Below are 20,370 nucleotides of genomic sequence, written 5' to 3'. Positions count from 1 at the left end.
TTACCCATCTCTGACCTCCAGAGACTTGACAGGAAGTTCAGCGCCACAGTCTCTATTTATATATCAGTGGGAACATCCCAGGGATAAAACAGAAGTAATTTGAGTCAATGCCAATTGGTTATAAAGCAGAGATATAGGATTTTTAAAAAAAAACAACAGCTCACGGAATACACTGCCCTCAAAATACGCTCTTCAGTTTTCTGACAGTTCACTCCCTTAGCTGGGAGGTGCAGAAAGATCTTTCCAGCAAACCTTCTGGAATAAGAACATCAAGAGCAGGAGAATTTGGTAGGTAGATACCATTTTTGGTACAGGAGACACAACTGCAGACTGTCGGAACGCAACTGACGTTTTTTAAGTTTTTTTTCCCTTCAAGGCAAATTAGGAGAGCCATTACCTGTGTTTTGCTTTCTTGAATCTGGATTTTGCACATATAGGTAGGGAGAGTGTAGCTGCCTGCCTGATTGTTTTAAAAATGGAAGTGTTTGGATTCTCAAGCAACCATGAAGCATCAGCAGTGCTCAGGATTCATTGGCTGAACGGTTTGTTCTCCAAGGGGGAGCGGGGGCAGTAAGCCAGCTCATGATGAAGCTTGCTGTTAGGGTCAAGCAAGTAGGCTGGGAAATCTCAGCAGCTTGCATGGTCCTATGGATAGGCCATTGATACTTGGAGTACTTCATTTGAGTGTATAATTTGGGCACCTTTAGGAAAGGCTATGAGCATCCCTGTTGATCCCATATCGTGATGGCACACTGAATTGGACCAACCAATGTCAGTATGTATCTTGATCTCTGATGCTAGAAATCAGTTTTGCCTCAAATTGGCAACAGTGACCAGAAATGATTAAGCTTTGCAAAGAGAGTATTTGTGATTGTTGGTGAAACCTTGCTCTAGGTCTCTTTGCTGCATGTTCTATAATATTGTGGGTGGGTGGGTGCGTGGGTGCGCGCGCATGTGTGCGCGCATGCACGCACACGCGCACACACACATACTTGTGGAAGGGGCCCTTTTATGTGTCGCACGACTGCTTTGGGCCCAGCCACCCAGAAAAATCTGCCAGGCCACCTCACTTCTAGATCCCATGTTGTCAAAGCCTCCCTCCTCATTCACCCTGCGGCTTTTATGCTGAATTGCTGGACTGATTGTTGCTGATTGCCTTTGTCTGCCAATTTGTTACTCATTTGTTTTATTGCTTTACCCCTGTCATAAATGATTGACTTTTAGAATGGGGAAGCTGTACGTCTAATTTTGCGGAGAGTCGATTGATACAGTTTTGTAAATAAATTAAATATAAATAAATTACGGCAGTTGCGACCCCAAGATGCGGTGATAGCCACTTGCTGTGATAATAACAGGAATTATTATCATCAGCACCACAACAAATAAGGCACTGTGTGGAAATTGGACAGCAGTCCTGTGCACACTTATCCAGAAGTAGCATGCATAGGATTTGGGCCCCAGCATATAGGAAGAGCCCCCTGGCTACTTATAATCTAAAGATGGCTTTTGAAAAGGATGAGACAAATTCATGCAGACAATTAGCTGTGCTACAAGTGAAGCATCCATGTGCAGAGGGGGTATACCTCAGAATTTGAGTTGTTAATTTCCCCCCTCTTTGCTTTGCTCTTGCTTCTGTGTTGTTGGTTTTTTTTTTTTTAATGTCCTCTGTTTTGGGTCAATGAAGGGATTGTACTCAGATGAAGGTGATGGCTGGCTGTTGAAAGGTCCTGTGTAAGAGGCAGGGAAGGGAAGATCTCCCAGAGTGAGAAGCTAGAAGCTCCCAGGTGAAAGCTGGGAGGGCCCACCTCTTTCTGTGTTAAGACAAGGGTTAAGATCTACCTGTGAGAGAAGATTTTGCATTCTTCTTCCTCTTTTTTCTGTTTTTGCTTAGATTAGTTTAGGTTTTTTATTGTATTGTATTATGAAAAGCCTTAATAAAATCTTTTTAAAAAAGAAAAGAGTATGAGTTGTGGTGGTGGAACGGTAAGTCCATGCTTATTAACGTGTCAGGGGCCACTTTTTAGGGGGGGAAACGCTGGGTTGTGGATCTTTGGTTCTGTCCCGCAAGTCAGCTCTTGTTTTCCAGTTGTGTGCTGCCATGGATGCTTTTTTTAACTAGAGAAAAGAATTGCTAACTGTTATGTACCAAGCTTGGATCCTAGAACAATAGGCAGGTAGGATCCTAGAATGCAACAACTGGATTAGCTTGCAGGAGAAGACCAATCAGGCTCCATTAAGAAGTTAATCAGCCTATTAGGCTGGTAGGATCGTAGAATGCAACAACTGATTGGCAGGAAAAGACCAATCGGGCTCAAGGAGGGAAGCAGAATCAGCCAATCAGACGGGACTTATTGTGTAAATAAGGTATATAAAAGCCTGAGGTTTGGCGGGCAATTCAATCACTGTTTACAAGCTGCAATAAAGAGCATGAAATCACTGCTGGACTCCGAGTATATTTCACTAACCATTGAGGGTGAAATAGAGTAAATGAAAAGAGATCTCTCCTCCCCCTCACCTCTTCCTCCTGTGATCAGGTGATGGACCTGCCTCCATCTTGCCCTGCATCCCTGCGCCAGGTGGTTACTGCTTTGAGCACGCCACCTTCAAGATTGGGACAGAAGGTTCCTTTGATCACTCAAAATTCTCTGATCCAAAACCAACACCATCCTTCCTGCCTCCGAACCTGCATGTGCCTCTTCATTTTTATTCCAGATGAGTGAGTAAAAATTTCATCACGAGCATGGGAAGGCACCACTTCATTAATCACTTTCTGTTGCCAGTTCTGCTCCCTTTGGGGATGGAATTTAGGGGTCCAGATAATGATTCCCTTGTCTGCACGCTTTGCCTGCTAGACTGATGCACCTGTCTGGACAACTAAATAGCTTTGTTGAGAAATACGATCACCTTCAAACCTCAATCTCTCTCCCCTCTTCCTGACAGCCAGCCTCGGATAAGATAATCTTCCAGAGCCACAGGGCTAAGAGAACAATACGTGCATTATAGATTATGGTTGTGCTCAAACACACACATTATTTTTATATTAGTTTCCCCCCTTCCCTTCCCCCCTTTCTACCTCCCTGTTCTCTGCTCTAATCCGTTTCTACGTTACTTAATGCAATCATTTTGTTTGATCTTAAAGTAGATTTTCGAACGCTGTGGAAACAAATGAAACCATTGGAGCAAAATGCAGTAGTGGATGTAGATTCCACCCTATGTTGCTGCAGAAGTTCCTGAATCCAGTTGACTATTTAACCTAGGTTTTTAAAGCCCTGCCCCTTACTTTTAAGGTATCTGAAAACCATGGAAGACTACATGCCCAGGCTCCATAAATGAGAACATATATGAGTTCCAGAAAAAAACAAAAAAAAGCCAGAAGACTAGGGATGAGGAAATTTTGGTCTCACAAGCTTCTAATTTTTCCAGTCTTGAGTTTAGTTCACCATATTTCTGCATTGCTTTGCCATTTGATTTTTTTTAAGTCATCAGCATTTAGTGTGCATTTCTCTTAATATATAAATCTTTGCATGCAATTTTGCCTAATATGAACAATATTGCAAGCGGTTCCCCCTGATATAATGCATTGTATATTTTCACCAGTATACGCATTTTTATGCACATGCCCCCCCTAAAATGTGCCTTTCTGTACATTTTTTTGGTGGGGGTGGAGAACCACGTTGCAAAATTTGTAGAAGTGCAAATTTTGAAAGATGGACGCTTTTTGGTTTTCATTTTGTGACAGGAAGCATGATTTAAATAGGTTTGTATTAAAATTCAAATCTGAACTGAATTTCTCTCTCATTCCTGCTTGTGTCACCTTAAAGACCTAACAAATTCATTATGGGGCCACACTTTGGGAAACGGCTTGACCAGGTGAGGGCAGCTGATGGGTCTCAATCCGTCGGTGAGTTAGGGGCTTCCCCTGCATGTGACGACAGGCTCTGGCAGATTGAGCAGACAAGACAAATAGCGGGTCTCCTTTTTTGTATTTTTGTTCAAGAATACCCACATTAAGGTCTGGGGGGACCGAAATGCTTCCCTTGGTAGTTTTTGAATTCTGCCATTTCTGATGTTATATTTGTGTCCTGTCCGTTTGTTTTTCTTGCATAGAAACTGGGCTGCTTGTCTTATGCAGAAGGACATGGGCAGCAGATACACTATGTCTCACTGGAATATGAGCAGGTGAATGAAACCGTGATGCAGTAATGAGTGTGGCCTGCAGAAGCCATTGGCATCTGGGTCTGCCACAGGGCCTGATCTCCGTATTTGTGTGGCCTATTATTTCTGGTGGGCAGCTGTTTTAGGTTAGCGGACTGACCGGGAGCAAGACCTGTGATTACTGCCTAGAATGGGCTGCAGATCCCTGATGTGTTGGAGTGCTTTTAGCTAGGAGCTGTGGGTCACAAGTGGTGTTGTGTCTCTTTCTCTTCTGGGTCTGTCCTGGAATAGGGGCAGACTGTGTTGATCTGTCTTTTCTCTTCACTGGGTGGCTATTGCAGTCCATATGGAGTTTATTTGCATATGTCCCATCAGTTATGACTGATAAACTCCTCGTTTCCTCAGCAACACACAGCTGAGGGAGTGTTTGTGGTATTCTAGGATACGTTCTCAGCTCATAGGGTGCAACAGTGAGGCCCAATAAGTCAGGTAAGCACCTTGCAAGAACTGCACACTGCAGAACATTTACCCCACCATGAGAATCCTCTCCTAATATACAGGGGTTCTGTGACAGGTGAGTGTGTGATTTTCGGCAAAAGGGTAAATGTGGAATGGGTTCCCTCATGGCAGAACATTTTTTGAGATGTGTTGCTCTAGCTTTCTGTCTCTCTGAAGCATCGGCTGACTCGTGTCTGCTTTTCTCCACACCCTCCCTTCTAGATGGATCCAGTACAGAAAGCAGTGATCAACCACACTTTTGGTGTCCCCAACCTACTCAAGAAAAAGCAGTTCATCTCTTGTAATATTTGCCACCTCAGATTCAACTCTGCGGTAAGGCATGTCCCTACGGGAGCTGGGACAGGCGGGGGCGGCGGGCGGCGGGCAAGCCAGATGTGTCTGGAGGGAAGGAGGCCCACTCCACACCTCAAATTCTTCCGTTTCTTGGAGTGAGTAAGGAAAGAGAGCCTTGGAAAGGATACTGGGGTGGCTTTTGGAGACCAGTTCTGGATGCTCCATTTCATATGGATGCTCCATTTGTGTTGGCTTGGAAGACAACAGTTTACCAACAGCAGCATCTTGTAAACAAAAGCACATGCAAGACAAAAGGCTTTACTTCATTTGCAAAACACTGACAAAGTTAAGCTTCTGACGAGTCTCAGTCAGATGCTAACTGGTCCAGTTGGGTAGGAGCCACAACTTGAAAATACCCTAGACTTCCTTATAAATCATCATCATTCTAACTTATATTTGTAGGCTAGCTTTAGAGCACTAAAAGTAGCCCTCGTGTTACTTCGTCAGTCTTCCCAGCAACTCTGTAAGGTAGGTCAGTAATATTATATCACCCTTATGGGAGGCTGACACTAAGGGGTCATCCACACTTCTGGTGCCCTGCAGCTTCTCCCTGGAAAAACGCATGGTTTAGTACTGAACCAGAACAACAGTAATCGGGTTTTCTGTGGACTGCCCTTTGTTCTGATTTAGCACTAAAGAGCAGGTTTTTCTGGGGGAAAGTGCTGGGGCAAAAGCAAAACTGCTTGGACTCGCATTTTCCAGGCACGGGGCAAACAGAATTGTGGACAACCCTTTAGATAATAGCTCGCTTTAGGGCATTTGTTGCCTTTTGTCAATGGCAAGATTTGAACTGGGGGTGTCCTCCTGACTCATCTCTCCCATAGGCGCACAGTGTGTCTTTTCACCACGCTTCCTGGGACTTGTAATCCCAGGCCCAGATCCCCAGAAGGAAATAGATATACTCCATGTGTTTTTGAGAGTGACTGCCTCTGTTGCCACCTTAACATGATGTAAGCTTCTTGAAGAAGAGGGCAGCAGAGGAGATGGCAGAGTGGAGAATTGAGGCGAGGTTGTTTGCCCTCCTGTTTCACTCTTGAGAATTCAAGGGCGCTTGCAGTGTCAAAACACTCCCTGCATCATCTTACGCTTTTCGGGCCATGCACTGTTATTTGGCTCTGGCGAAAAGAAGGAACTGCAGCGGGGAGAGGAGCCAAGGAAGCTTCGTACTGCCAGTAGGCCACAGTGGACCTGTCAGTGCTCCTTTGCCCCTGTAAAAGCTCCTGGTTCAGGATTTCTCCCTGGTCTTCTAATAAGCTACAGACCAGCCTTTGTGTAGCTTTTCCTCTCCCTTTTGCCTTTCCTTACCCTAGACTGCTCAGGCTCAGGGGCCTCACAATTCGGCTATTGTCACTTTTGGCTCTATGCTGCTTGCTGGTCATCCACCAAAAGCAGTGTGTCCTTCTTGCCCCCCCCCCGCCCCCCCCCTCACACACACCCCATCCCTTGCTTTTTGCTATAAGGCTCCCATTCCATACTGTGACAACTTCCTCCCTCCCTCCCTCCCTCCCTCACGCTGCGCACCCATATAATTCAATTCCTGGCATTGTTCACTGCCTGGCAAAGTGGAGATAAGGCACATTGCCCCTGATTAAATGCAACCCATTGCTTGTTTCAAAAGGAGCTTTTGGGCAAAAGGAAATAAAAATGGGAGGCATCATAAAGAACGCATACGGCGAACAGCTTCACCATACAAAATAAAGCAACATAGCTAAATCTATATCCTTTAGGTGGTGGTGGTGGAGGAGGAGGAGGAGGACTTGACTTGTCAGCTATTGTCACTTCACGGGGTGCATGTCTAACATGCAGTGTATGTTCACAGGCAGGCAGGCCAGAATGTGTGTGTGTGTGTAATAGTGTATATTCTTTCTTTTATCCTTCCCCACCTTTCTGTGGGAAGGTTGAATAAATTAGCACACACTTCATGTCCCCTGCCTGTGCGATGCTGATAATTTTTTTTGAAAAAAGACTACAAAAGGATACTGAGTGACCACCCTCCCCCCCCCAAAAAAAATGCTTGTGTGTTTAGCAGTCAGAGACAATTCTCCCCATTGTCGCTAGAATGAATAGCTCTGCGGCAAATTCGTGGAAACTTAAAATCCAATCTGAATTAAAATGAGGGTGCTGCTTGGCGGTTCGTCCTCGTTTGCATAATGTTTGAGGTAGGAGGGGCTGTTGCAGACCCCCCCCTTGCACACAGAATGAGGAGGCAGGCAATGGGGAACTCTTCCGAGTGCCAGAGTTTCCTACCACTCCCCACCCCCCACTGTAAAATGTTGTGGGAAGCATCCTTAAGGTCACGTGCTATGCTGTGCTCTTAAAAAAAAAAAAAAGCAAGTCTGGGTCAATTTCACTTTTGGAAAGTAAGGGCTCATTCACACTTCTTCAGGTTTCCCGCTGGTTGGCATTTGCTCTAATTCAGCGATAAAGAGTAGGTTTTTCCTGGGAAAGCAGCTGGGCAAACGGAAAACCTCTCATGTCCAATGTTTTCTAAGCAGAAGTGCGGACAAGCCATGACACCCTGTCAGTTTTGTCTCCCTCTTCTGGACATTTCCTGCTTTTCCCCAAAGACATTTCCCTCTGGGGATGGGAAGGGGATGTACACAGAATTGTATGTAGGGATTAAATACTCAAAGTTTTGTTTTTTGCTGCCTGTGGTGCTCTCCAGCACCCCAGAAGGAATGGGTGGCAGGTGCAAGATAAATAAATCCTCCTTCTAAGTGTAGCTCCACCAAGTAAGGGCTTGTCCAAATTTCCAGTTGTCCCACTGCCTTCCCCCAGAAAAAAAAACCTAAATCAGAGCAAATGCCAATTGGGTTTTCTGCAGATTGACTTTTGCTCCGATTCAGCAGTAAAGAGAGGGTTTTCCTGGGGAAAGTGGCATGGCAAACTGAAAACCGCTTGGGGCCTTTGCCTAGAAAGCATGGGACAAGCATGAAACCTCTCAGACGCTTTCTAGGCCCAGGACAAACATAAATGTGGATGAGCCCTTAAAAAAAAAAAATGTGTACTTCGCGCGATAGACTTTCTTTGAATTTACGTACTGTAGAATGGCCTTTGAAACCACCCTTCCCTCTCTCATCGCTCACCATCTCCATATTTGCCATCTTGCAGAATCAAGCTGAGGCGCATTACAGAGGCCACAAGCATGCCCGGAGACTCAAAGCCATTGAAGCAGTGAAAAACAAGCAGAAGAGTGTCGATGGCAGCGGCAGCCAAGAAAAAACAGCTGCTGACTTTGACACCGCACTAGACCTCAGCGGAGACACCGGCCACAGCAATGCAGGTACCAGTGGTGGCCCACAAAGCCCTGCCCTCTGTCCTGCATGACATTTGAGTTTGTGGAAATGCTCTCTCCACTTAGAAACAGGGTGGGGTGATAACCTGGACACATTTTTCAGGCAATATAAGATGGTATGTGGGGGTTATTTAGTTTTGTTGTTGTTTAGTCGTGTGCCCCCATCCTGCCCCAAGGAAGTGTGTTCCTCCTGTCCAGGCAGCCTCACCTGCTTCTCAGGTTTTTGGGGGGTGGGGAGGGGCACCAGGAGCTCAAGGAATCCTAGGGATACCTCTGCACACCATTCATCAGCTTTAGCGGGCAGCTTCAGTTAAAAAGAGGTTACTCTGAAGAAGGTTTGTAGCTCAGCAGTAGAGCACCTGCTTTCCCAGGTGTAATCCCCAGCATCTCCAGGTAGGACTGGGAATTTCTGGTCTGGAGAGAGCACCTGCCAGTCATTGTGGACTGTTGTTGTTGTTGTTCAGTCGTTCAGTCGTGTCCGACTCTTCGTGACCCCATGGACCAGAGCACGCCAGGCACGCCTATCCTTCACTGCCTCTCGCAGTTTGGCCAAACTCATGTTAGTAGCTTCAAGAACACTGTCCAACCATCTCATCCTCTGTCGTCCCCTTCTCCTTGTGCCCTCCATCTTTCCCAACATCATGGTCTTTTCTAGGGAGTCTTCTCTTCTCATGAGGTGGCCAAAGTACTGGAGCCTCAGCTTCAGGATCTGTCCTTTTAGTGAGCACTCAGGGCTGATTTCTTTGAGAATGGATAGGTTTGATCTTCTTGCAGTCCATGGGACTCTCAAGAGTCTCCTCCAGCACCATAATTCAAAAGCATCAATTCTTCGGCGATCAGCCTTCTTTATGGTGGACAGTACTGTTCAAAATAGGCCAGTGTTCTGAGTTCCTATGTTCCTGCCTCTGTGGTGGCCAAGTTCCAGTCTAGAGAAAAAAGCAGGAAGGGAGGAAGCTGCAACATCCTCCAAGGGAAAATAAAAACGTTTCCTTCTCTTTTGTTAGCACAATCCAACGGCCTGCTGGGATTGAATCAGCCGGCAGCAGAGCCCTGCAGCCTCATCCTGATGTCCCCTGTTGAGGAGTCACCTGCCGAGCTGGCTGGCGGAATCCTGTCCCTTGTCTCCCCACCTGTTTCGGAGCCGTCGGAAGGAGCTCCAGACACTGCAAGTGTGTCGTCGTCGTCCGCAGCGCCTGGAGCGGAGACTCCAGCCACTGAACAGGGCAGAAGCGCCAGCTCAGCGCCAGACATGGAGAAAGAGGGGAAGAAGAGCAAGCAGCACCTATACTGTCCCACTTGCAAGGTGACAGTTAACTCCGCCTCTCAGCTCGAGGCTCACAATTCGGGTAAGAAGGAGCCCTTCGTTGGCTTGTATCAAGCTAAATTCCAGAAAAGCTCGGGCCAGCCTCCACATACAGGTGCGTGTGTTCGGAGCCGATTGCACGCAGCCCATGAAGACTCACTTCCCCCTCCGAAATGTGTTTGTCCAGTTACCTAGCTACTGATGATGGGTGAGAGCTCATCCCATAGTAGCTGTAGGAGGGAAGATACTCTTCTCATTGCACAGAAATAATTATCTGTACACAGCCTGAGGGTGTAGCATCCCGCCTCATTGCCCCGGTATACATGATATCTGAGGATGGTAAAACTGCAGGCCTATCTTTTAAGGCCACGCTTTCCCAGATTGCCCCCCTAAAAACAAAAACTAGATTTTGCCCTGAGGAAACCCAAATGTTGTGTTAAAATGAAAGGTTTCTGATTTACATAACTTTAGGCCGATCCTCTGATAATAAACCTGTGTTCAGAACCTGAATGTTAGCTTGGCACCGTTTAGGATTTTGTGGCATGGAGCAGTGAAGGAGACGATACGAAGATGTTAGCAGATAGTTGCCCAATTTGTACACAACGTTTTTACAAGTGTTAAGAACAAACCTTGGCTTCTGCTCGCAGTTTGTTTGGAGAGAAACACAACATGGGTGTGAGTTCCTACCATAACAAACCAGACTCTTGTCTTGTTCCTACCTTATTTCCTCCCATCTGCGGCATTGGTCAGTAATGGAAAAGGAGTAAAGTGTTTGTGCTCATTAAACCATAGTTTATTGTGATCTATGGTCTAACGTTACATGTGAACAAGCTCAGTGGATATGGAGTGGAAAATGTGACTTTAAGGCTGTGAGTGTGAGATACGGTAAAGAAACCTCCTGCCTTGAACACAGGAGTCTTTTGCTGACATTGCCTCCCAGGCTTCGAAATAGCCACTCACCTGGTCTCCTCTGGTGAAAGCATGTCTAGAGGAGAAAGCTGAGATTCCAGATTCTATTCAGACAAAAAACATCTGGCTTTTATGGCAGTATATACATTATTCGTTACTCTGGTTCCAGTGCACTCCCACTGCTGTTATTTGAAGCCAAGTACTCATGACGTTAGCCACAATTCATAGGTATCCTGTAGTTTCTTGAGAAACATCCCTGTTTGATGTGCTGTCCCTCAAACCAGCTTCCATCTGATTGGAAAAAAGCAAGCTTGCAAGTTAAGCTGAATGAAGTGTGTACATTTTGGGCTTCTCTTGTGCATGTACAGATGATAGCTCCACTGATGTGTACAGCTGCATAAAAATGCAACTTGAAACACAGTGGGGGGGGGAGCAACCTTCCTGCCTTTTAAGCTGCTAATGTGTACATAGCCTGTATTTCAAATCTGAATGAGAGCAGCTTTGTGTCTCTCTTCCTGTAACCTACCGTGCCACCTGAGATCTTCTTGCTGCAAGCCTTACATAATGTAGGTTTCTTTTAGCATCTCCTCCATTCCATCTAAAACTGTTCTGCGTTGCAGGCTTGGGCTTTTTGTCATGTTTAGTAACATCTATTTCTCCCTTCCTTTCTCCCCTCCCCACCAGTGTCTCTCCTGATGAAGGATTTTTATGAACTCGGGAAGCTTGCTTGCTTCTTTGTGACTCCTTAGTTGATCTGAATAAAAGTTGCTTTTAAATTCTATGCAGAACTTTCTCTTGGTGAGATAACAAAGGGCATCCAGCATTGCTCTCACCCTTAACTTTTCAGGCTGTCATTTTTGATGCCTTACACTTTCAAACAGGACAAGGAATTGAAATAATCAGGGTAGCTAGAAATAAATAAATAAACAAACAAACAAAAAATAATAATGAATTCATTTCGGTTTTGTCTATGCTTTCCTGTTCCAACTTCAGCACCAGGGAAGATAATGCAGTTTGTGATCCCTGGAGCATATTTGAAATATCAGTGTGATTCAGGCTTAATAAGATTAACACATATAATATACAGCACAAAAAGAACACATAAACATACACCATAGCATTGGTTTTTTAAAAATAATAATAATGGGAAGGGGACACTTCAGTTTTGAATTTAACAGAAAGCAATGCATAGAATCTATTCCTATGTTCATAAAAGCTGGCACCAAACCATATACCCTTGACTCATGGCAGATAAGGACAGCTGTCCTTGGAATATATGGCACAGCCTACTGCTTTTTTTGAAAAAAGCAAAAAGCCAGGGCTACAAATTTAGAAATAGGCTTGGAGCAAGGGAAGGAGCTCAGAAATCCTTTGTCGTTTTCACTAACACACACATATGCTGAGAAAACTACAATGATGCCCTACCTAAGGGGGGGGGCAGGATCCCACTGACAGGCCTGATCCTGAGCTCCCCCACCCTCAGCTGGCTACATTGACACATAGGTCGGGCTGCCCACTTGACAATCACCTAATGCAGTGTTTTTCAACCACTGTTCCGCGGCACACTAGTGTGCCGCGAGATGTTGCCTGGTGTGCCGTGGGAAAAATTGAAAAATTACTTTATATATAGTCAATATAGGCACAGAGTTAAAAAAATTTAACATTTTCTAATGGTGGTGTGCCTCGTGATTTTTTTCATGAAACAAGTGTGCCTTTGCCCAAAAAAGGTTGAAAAACACTGACCTAATGTCAGCTGGCTCCCTTTTTCCTTTGCAGCACAGCTTGAATTAAAGCCAGGATGAAAAGGGAGAACATTCCTCTGCAGGTGTGGTTTGGAGTCAAACCACACCTGCAAAAGAACTCAGTGAGGCTGACCAGCTGTGACTTCAGTCCTCACTTTTGCAAGAATCAGCTATATTTCAGAGTTCCAGATTGGCCCTCGTACTTGGCAGCAAGTTTAGAAGTCTGACTGCAAGCTCCACCAGCCAAGGAACAATGGGGAGAGTGCTTGTTAGGGCACTCCTGATTGTTCTTGCCACAACACTTGACATCATGTTTGACATCCGATGTGGGTCGGGTGGGCATGGCTTGGGGGGAAATGGCCTTTAGGCCCAAATTAGGACCCCTGCCAGGTCTTATTTTGCCTGCAGGGTAGAAGTTCTCCTTTTGCGTGGACAGGCAGAGTCCCCCAAACCCCAGGCGACCTCCGAGCGGAATAATGACACAAGACAACGTGCTATGGGACTAAAATTGGCCACAACTTTATTAAGATTCAGATGTAGGGAGACCTTGGCTCAGGCATTGGGCGTTTATCCTTCTCAGCCCCCAGCTGGGGATCTGGAAAACTTCAGGGTTATCCAGAATGTGTGGGGATTGGGCTGGCTCTGGAGAACATATATTCAAGCAGAGAGCCCCCCCGCCCCCCCTCCCGTTCGCCGCCACTGGTGGGGGAGAGCAATGACAACCTCTCGGCGTATGGCCAATGCCTCCCCCCAAGACCCCTTTAACAGGGAACCCTGGTATCGCCGCTGCACTGGGGGTGTGGGGTCACCGCCCCACGCCCCCCCCATATAGGAAGATGACTAAAGGATTCTGCCCAAGGCCTCAAACCGCCAAAGTTGTGACGTTTTGCTACGGGAAAGGCAAAACCTGCCAATGCAGGGAAATTCCTTTCCATCCCTTCAACCATGGCCTTGACATAGCAGCGCCTGCGTACCTGTGGAGAAGAGGTTAACCTGCAAAAATAAGCGTTAATTGAGGGAGTGGAGGGTGGGAGGAGCTCGGGAGCCCGACTGCCGCTTCCCAGGTAGGCTACACCTTCTATTGTGTGGGCTGGGTGGTCTCTCCCCTTACCTGGCCAACCCACTGGCAACGCCTCCCCAAACTACCAGGAGTCGCACTGGAATCCAGGGTGCGGCGCACACGTCGCCCCCCCCATTTGATGTGGGGAACGGTCATTCTGTCCAACACTCTCCTTTGTGAAGACTCTTGACAAGGCTAAATCACAGAGTCTTTGTTTTGTTCAGCATGTAGCCACTGCTAGATGAGAATTACAAGGTAACTCTGGGAGACTGCCTAAGGTAAGGGCCAACAGCGGTAGGCAACCTAAGGCCCGTGGGCCGGATGTGGCCCAATCGCTTTCTCAATCCGGCCCGCGGACGGTCTGGGAATCAGCGTGTTTTTACATAAGTAGAATGTGTGCTTTTATTTAAAATGCATCTCTGGGTTATTTGTGGGGCCTGCCTGATGTTTTTACATAAGTAGAATGTGTGCTTTTATTTAAAATGCATCTCTGGGTTATTTGTGGGGCCTGCCTGATGTTTTTACATAAGTAGAATGTGTGCTTTTATTTAAAATGCATCTCTGGGTTATTTGTGGGACATAGGAATTCGTTCATTCCCCCCCCCCCAAAAAAAAAATATCGTCTGGCCCACCACATGGTCTGAGGGATTGTGGACTGGCCCACAGCTGAAAAGGGTTGCTGACCCCTGGCTAGCATATCTAGTGTGGCGGCGGCAGCAGCACTGGGGAGAGTTTTCCTGCACCGCTGCCTTCATTCTGGTATCCTATGACTACATGCCTCTTATCCTGAAAATCCTCACATTTCCAAGAGCCAAGGAGCGGTCTCTGCTTCTCCTTGAACTCATGCTCTCTCTCTTTCCCCCCCTCCTCCCAGGAGCAAAGCACAAGTCAATGCTGGAAGGCCAGGCCGTTCTGCCAAGGCGAGGCAGGGGGAAGATCCTCTCCCGAGTAGGGCACAAGCCCAAGCGGATTGGTAGCAAAGGCAGCCTCAGCATCCAAAACAAAGCCTTCCAATGCCAGGTGTGCGAGATCTTTGTCAACTCAGAAACCCAGCTCAATCAGGTAAGCAGAATGGTCCAGGCAGAAAAGAGTTTCTCCTTCAGCTGCTCTGATTGGCCGTACTGTTATGACGAGGGTCGTGGGACCGATATTCCTGAGGCTGAAATGTTTCCTGAAAAAATCCACAGTTGAAACTTGCTTATTCAGAGCTGTGTGTGCACGACTATTGCTGTTTCCCCTCTGTGGCTGCTTTGCTGGCATTATTTTAGGGTTTCTTCTCCTTAAAGTGCTCCCAGCCAGGCGGGGATCATATAAACATTAACTCGGCCATTCACATTTAATGGCTTCACTGAAAGAAAACACATGTACTTCAGAGTTAGGGCAATAATTCTGCATGTCGTGATCATCACTGAAATGGGAAAGAAGCGCTTTTACCCTCCTTAGATGTTATGTTACTCCTGAAAACTCACAGTGCAAGGAAACATGTTAGTCTTTCGTCTGCCACATAACTCTTTGTTTTAGCTACAGCAGACAAACATTTCTACAAATCTTCTGAGATTTTTCAGTGAAGTTTCCACGTTGGGTCTACCCCTAAAATTCTAGAGTTGGAGATGTTCAAAGCAGAATCTTTAACCTGGGCATATTCAACTAATTCTGAAATTTAAAAAGATTTCCACCATATTTGAAAGCTTTTTTCAACTTCAGTTGACTAAAAGGTGATTAAGAAATATTCTAGGTGAATATTTTTTTTTGGGGGGGGAATGGGTGTTCCTCTAAATTTTTGAGAGAGGTGATCCCCCTGCACTTCTCCCTCTCTCTCTCTCTCTCTCTCTCTCTCTCTCTCTCTCTCTTCTTATTCTTTACAGATTTCCCCCAAAATTTGTATTGTGGAGTTTCCACTGAAAACAAATTGCATGAGGAAATTGGTCCCCTCACCAAGTGATAGCATCAGGTTCAAGTAAAGGACAGAGGGTAGCAATCATTTTTGACAAAGGAATAAACTTTAAAATCCAGTTGATACTGAAAGACAAGAATAGTGGATACATTTTTATTAAAGGGACAATGAATGGTAATAATAATAACTTTTTTAAAAAACCTGTTCGATCTACATTTGCATCAAACTAGAAGCAACTTGACTTGACTTTTGTTCAAAATGTATGATTGTAAATTCAATAAATTTGCTGAAGGAGAAGCCATAGAGAGGGCGACTTCAACCTCGGTGTACAAGGAGTTGAGCAAGGGCGCCACCTGGAGGAACTTTTTAAAAGCTAGGCAAAAATACCCTCAAACTACTACAACTCTTCCAAAAATGGGGCTTATATGATTAAATGGAGTGAAGAAAATATATTTAAAAAATCAGTTTTTGTGGAGATGATTAGGGAGGCAGGAGAGGATATATTATTTAATCATATCCTTCTTAACTTGTGCTAGCAAGTTCCGTATTCTAGCAGAGTTCCAAACACCCCCCTTTTTAAATTACGCAGCGATCAGCTTGTTGCTGACTCATCTGAGTCTTACTATTAAAGATTCCTTCCTGGTAAAATCCCTTCTAATCCCTCTTAAAAAAGAATAAACACATGAATCTGATTAACGTTAATATAAAAGTAGTTTACTCACAGATTCATTCAGGTTCACAGACATATCCCTGAAGGCAGGCTTAGGTTACATAACAACTGGAACTATTCCATAAAGAAGTTAGTCCCAAGTGACTGCCACTAAGCAGTCACTTATCCAAACACACAGCAACATGTAAAATGGAGAACACACACTGATCAGAACTTGGAGGCCGTGTTCTCCTCCATGCTAGTACAACAGACCACACCCTCTTCAAGTCACATGTAGTGGAAGTCTGTCCCAGCTCAGGAGGAAACAGGAAGTCTTCTCCTGAGTGGTAGAAAAAATCCCCTAACATGTCCACTGTAGGAATGTTGTACTTGACTGCAGTTTTACACCCCACAGTTTTACATTTCATTCAAGTCAGCATGGTTCCCAATCTAGACTAGATTTTTTACTGCTAACTCCATAGTCCATTCCCTTCATGCAATCGGTGAACATTGGTAATATCATGCTCCAGTAGATGTGACCGTACCACTGAGCAATGAAATCCGAACCTCGCCATAGTGGTCATTTAACGTTGTTTTAAGGGAAATTGGCAATGGAGAGCTACAATTCCACCAGCCCTTTGGGAGGCCATGGAAGCAGTGACAAGAGGTATCTGTATCAAAGAAAAGCCGTATATTAAAAAAAAACCCCTCTGCAACAGTAACCAAACTAAAAGTTGAAATTGCTGGTTTTCTACCTGCATATAAAAGTCCAGATTCAAAACACCTCCTTGGTGTCAAAATAGGCAAGAACTAGACTCTTTAGAAATTAGTAACACACTGGTTAACCTATAAGGGACACGGGTGGTGCTGTGGTCTAAACCACTGAGCCTCTTGGGCTTGCCGATCAGAAGGTCAGCGGTTCGAATCCCTACGACAGGGTGAGCTCCCATTGCTCGGTCCCAACTCCTGCCAACCTAGCAGTTCGTAAGCACGCCCCAAAGTGCAAGTAGATAAATAGGTACAGCTCCGGTGGGAAGGTAAACGCCGTTTCCATGCACTGCTCTGGTTTCGGTGTTCCGTTGCACCAGATGCGGCTTAGTCATGCTGGCCACATGACCCAGAAAAACTGCGGACAAATGCCGGCTCCCTTGGCCTGTAAAGCGAGATGAGTGCCGCAACCCCAGAGTCGTCTGCGACTGGACTTAACTGTCAGCGTCCTTTACATTTAGCTTTAGTTAACCTATACATGAAGCAATGCTTTTATGAATATGGAGGTAAAAACTGTAGACTTTTGGCAAGCAAATGTAAAAAGAAAAAGAAAATCTATGTCAGGGGTACACAGTACGGTCGTACCTTGGTTTTCGAACAGCTTAGTTCTCGAACGTTTTGGCTCCTGAACACTACAAACAGTGACTGTTCTGGTTTGCGAACTATTTTTGGAACCCGAACGTCCAACGGGGCTTCTGCAGCTTCTGATTGGCTGCAGGAGTTTCCTGCAGCTGATCAGAAGCCGTGCTTTGGTTTCCGAACATTTTGGAAGTTGAACAGACTTCCGGAACAGATTCCATTCGACTTCCAAGGTACGACTGTATTAAAAAAAAGTGATGGCACTTAAACATTCTCTCATAAAACATCTGCACAGAATTTGCCTCCTTTTATTCTAAATTGTACACATTGCAATCCCCTAATAAAAAAGATCTCCACAATTTATTAGAAAACCTAACCTGTACCTGCCCTATGGAATGCCCTCCCATCAGATGTCAAGGAAATAAAACAGCGATCCAACTTTTAGAAGACACCTGAAGGCAGCCTTGTATTGGAAAGTTTTTAATGTCTGGTGTCTCCACCCACAGCACATGAACAGCAGGCGGCACAAGGACAGACTGGCAGGAAAGCCAGCAAAGCCCAAATACAGCCCATACAGCAAGCTGCAGAAGAATACGGCCCTGGCAGTGAGTATTCTGAAGGTACTTGTCACTCAAGGTGCTGACCTACTGCGCGACTTATTGGAAAATACCTTAAAAGCTGGAGCTATGGGTTTGCTCTGGGGATCCTGGTCCCCCTTCTTGGCCTGCTGAAAATTAGGTCTAGGTGCTGAACAGTCTGCAGCGAAACTTCAGGTGTTGTTGCCATTTGGAAGTTAGAGGGAGAAAGGTAATGGCATAACATGGAAGGAGGGCACTAGTTGAGCAGTAGAGCATCAGCTTTTTAAAGAAGCTGAGCAGTCAGCTTTTGAAATCACAAATGAAACCTTAGGAAGGCCGATTTTATCCAGATCTTTTTGAATTCATTCTTTTTGGGAGGGGGATCAAGTGTTATTAGGCGTGGTGGGTGGGCTGCCAACTGTAAACTGTAAGCTGAATCCGTGGTCCAAGGCAACAACAAGATTTTGGGGACATTCTCAGCGTTTTACTAAGGTTTTTAAATACCAGTACTTCACATCTATAAAGAGCAGTGCCGGGGCTTAGGTTTCCTTCAGAAGGTACAGCATGACACTGGAAGCCAAGTCCACAATCACAGATGTGGTTCGGGTTGGCCTTATTGCTCAGTATGGCAGAAGTGCCCTCTGTGTATGCTCAGGAGCATTGATTGTTTTTACTGCTATTTCACACCTTCCAGAGCTTGAGGCAAGGCTTTCAAAACAGATTCTGGGCTTGGGGCCTAGTAGGGCCCAGCTTAAGTTAAGCACTAGAGGTTTAAAGCCGTGGTCCACTGTGTCCCCCTCTCCTTTTGCAGCTCGTTGATTCACATGGTGCGTGTCTCTCTCTTTCTCTTTCTGTGTGTCTCTGCCCCCGCCCTCCTTCTCTCCCTCCCACAGTCCAAACTGGCTTTGCAGAAGCACCTTACGAAGACCTTGGCTGCACGGTTCCTGCCGGGCCCCCTCACCCCAGCCACCATGTGTGCTCTCCCCAGCCCGCTAACGCTCCGACCAGCTGCTGCTACCCTCTTCCAAGCTCCCATCTTCGGACCAGCGCTTTTCCGAACCCCCCCAGGCCCTGTGCGAGCGGCTACAGGCCCTATCGTCTTTGCCCCCTACTAGAGAACTTTGGCACGGTTTTTTGGTTCATTTAGTTAACCAATGTGGGGAAGATCAGGGGAAAAGCAGTACAGGGAAGGAGGGTGTCTTAATCAGGCTGTACTCTGAGCAGAGGCAAATCAGAAACCTTCCACTGCTTTAAGCGCCAATCTTTTCGTCTCCGTTTCTGCCTATGTCATTGTTTCAATTACACATTGGGGGGAGAGAGTATTCCCCTCCGTCCGTTTGCATTGTCCTCCCTCTTAGTTTCAGCCAGGCCTGCAATGCACCAGGTTTTCAGGCATTGGTTGATCTAACTATGAGCACAACCCACCTTATCCAGGTGGACAGGTGGAGCTTGCCAAGAACATTTGGTTAATTAGAAATCTGAACATCTGGAGGTGCCATTTTACACAGGGTTGCTGCGATCCAGGAGCCATGTGAGATTCAGTGTCTGGGGTTTGCTGGGTGGTGAATAACCGAGGTCCAAAGAGGATGTGATGTGGGATTGGAGCTACTCACCTTTTCAATAAGCAAATGTGAGGGGAGGCCAGGTTTAGATGGGGGGGCCTCTCCCCACATGCCGTAGCCCTGATCCAGATCACTTCCTGCCCCCCCCCCCGGCTACTTTTTCAAAATAAAGAAGACATAAGGAGTTCCTGTCACAGAACCTTAACATGTCTGCTTAGTCCTAAGACTCTGGCATGTAGGTGAATGTCAGTATTTTCTCCCTTTAATGAGAGGTGCTAGAAGACCCCTGTACTACTGGAGGGATAGAGCTAGTTTGTTGAGTAGAGACATTAGAGGGAAAATGAGGGTATGCACAAAACTTCCCATACGAACAAAATTAGTTACACACACACACTACAGATTAAACCCTCCCCACCATCTCAAGCCTTAATGTTTAATGTCAGATGGCAAAAATGGTTTAAAAAAATAAGTTTTCAAAATGACCAAATGGTTTTCAGATTAGGAACTGAAAAGCCCAGATTTTGGTTTCTACTTGGGTTAATGTGTGTGTTTTAAAGAGAGAGGGAGAGAGAGAGAGAATGTGAAGGAGTATTGCATATGTTGTAGGTGCAAAATGAGCCAGAACTTTGGGTTTTTTCCCATTAAAAAAAAATATCCACAGCTTTGGAAAGTACCGGTAAATAGGATTTAGATGTGTTTTGGAAAAGGAATATCCAAGAGCCAGGAGTTCTCAGCTGTTAGGATGATTCATACTTTACATGACACTTGTATTTTTTCACACTTGCAACAGTGTCTGGTGTCATGAGAGTTGCAGAATTTGAAGGGAAGGTTATGTTCTTTAAACACGTAGTGAACGTACACCATGAAGTCATGAATGTCCCATCATGTGTCCATTAATGTTTGGAGATGTTAGATTCCTCTTTGCTGTTTTACATATTCATGTCTGTGCAGTATGGATCATCCCCCAAAGTAGGATTCAGTTGGACACTACTGGTTGGGGAAGGAGGTTTGTGTGAAATACGAT

At 45.7% G+C, this 20,370-nt stretch overlaps 1 protein-coding gene across 4 annotated transcripts in view; it reads left to right on the top strand.

Annotated features, from left to right (window-relative positions):
• Positions 1–19,423, top strand: part of ZNF385C (zinc finger protein 385C) — a 139,182-nt gene extending 119,759 nt beyond the window's left edge. For 3 of the 4 annotated variants that reach the window (XM_033169711.1, XM_033169712.1, XM_033169714.1), the window contains 6 exons: positions 4,876–4,986; positions 8,119–8,290; positions 9,307–9,648; positions 14,191–14,378; positions 17,713–17,826; positions 18,678–19,423. In XM_033169711.1, coding sequence (XP_033025602.1) covers positions 4,876–4,986; positions 8,119–8,290; positions 9,307–9,648; positions 14,191–14,378; positions 17,713–17,826; positions 18,678–18,899 — 1,149 coding nt within the window. In that variant the 3' untranslated portion in view covers positions 18,900–19,423. The remainder of the gene's footprint in view (positions 1–4,875; positions 4,987–8,118; positions 8,291–9,306; positions 9,649–14,190; positions 14,379–17,712; positions 17,827–18,677) is intronic. The other variant, XM_033169713.1, reaches the window with a different exon arrangement.
• Positions 19,424–20,370: the final 947 nt, after the last annotated feature.

Source organism: Lacerta agilis, chromosome 14 (genome assembly GCF_009819535.1).
Source record: "Lacerta agilis isolate rLacAgi1 chromosome 14, rLacAgi1.pri, whole genome shotgun sequence".
Classification (NCBI taxonomy): domain Eukaryota; kingdom Metazoa; phylum Chordata; class Lepidosauria; order Squamata; family Lacertidae; genus Lacerta; species Lacerta agilis.
Note: the sequence above shows the minus strand (reverse complement) of the source record. Positions and strands in the feature narration are given on the sequence as shown.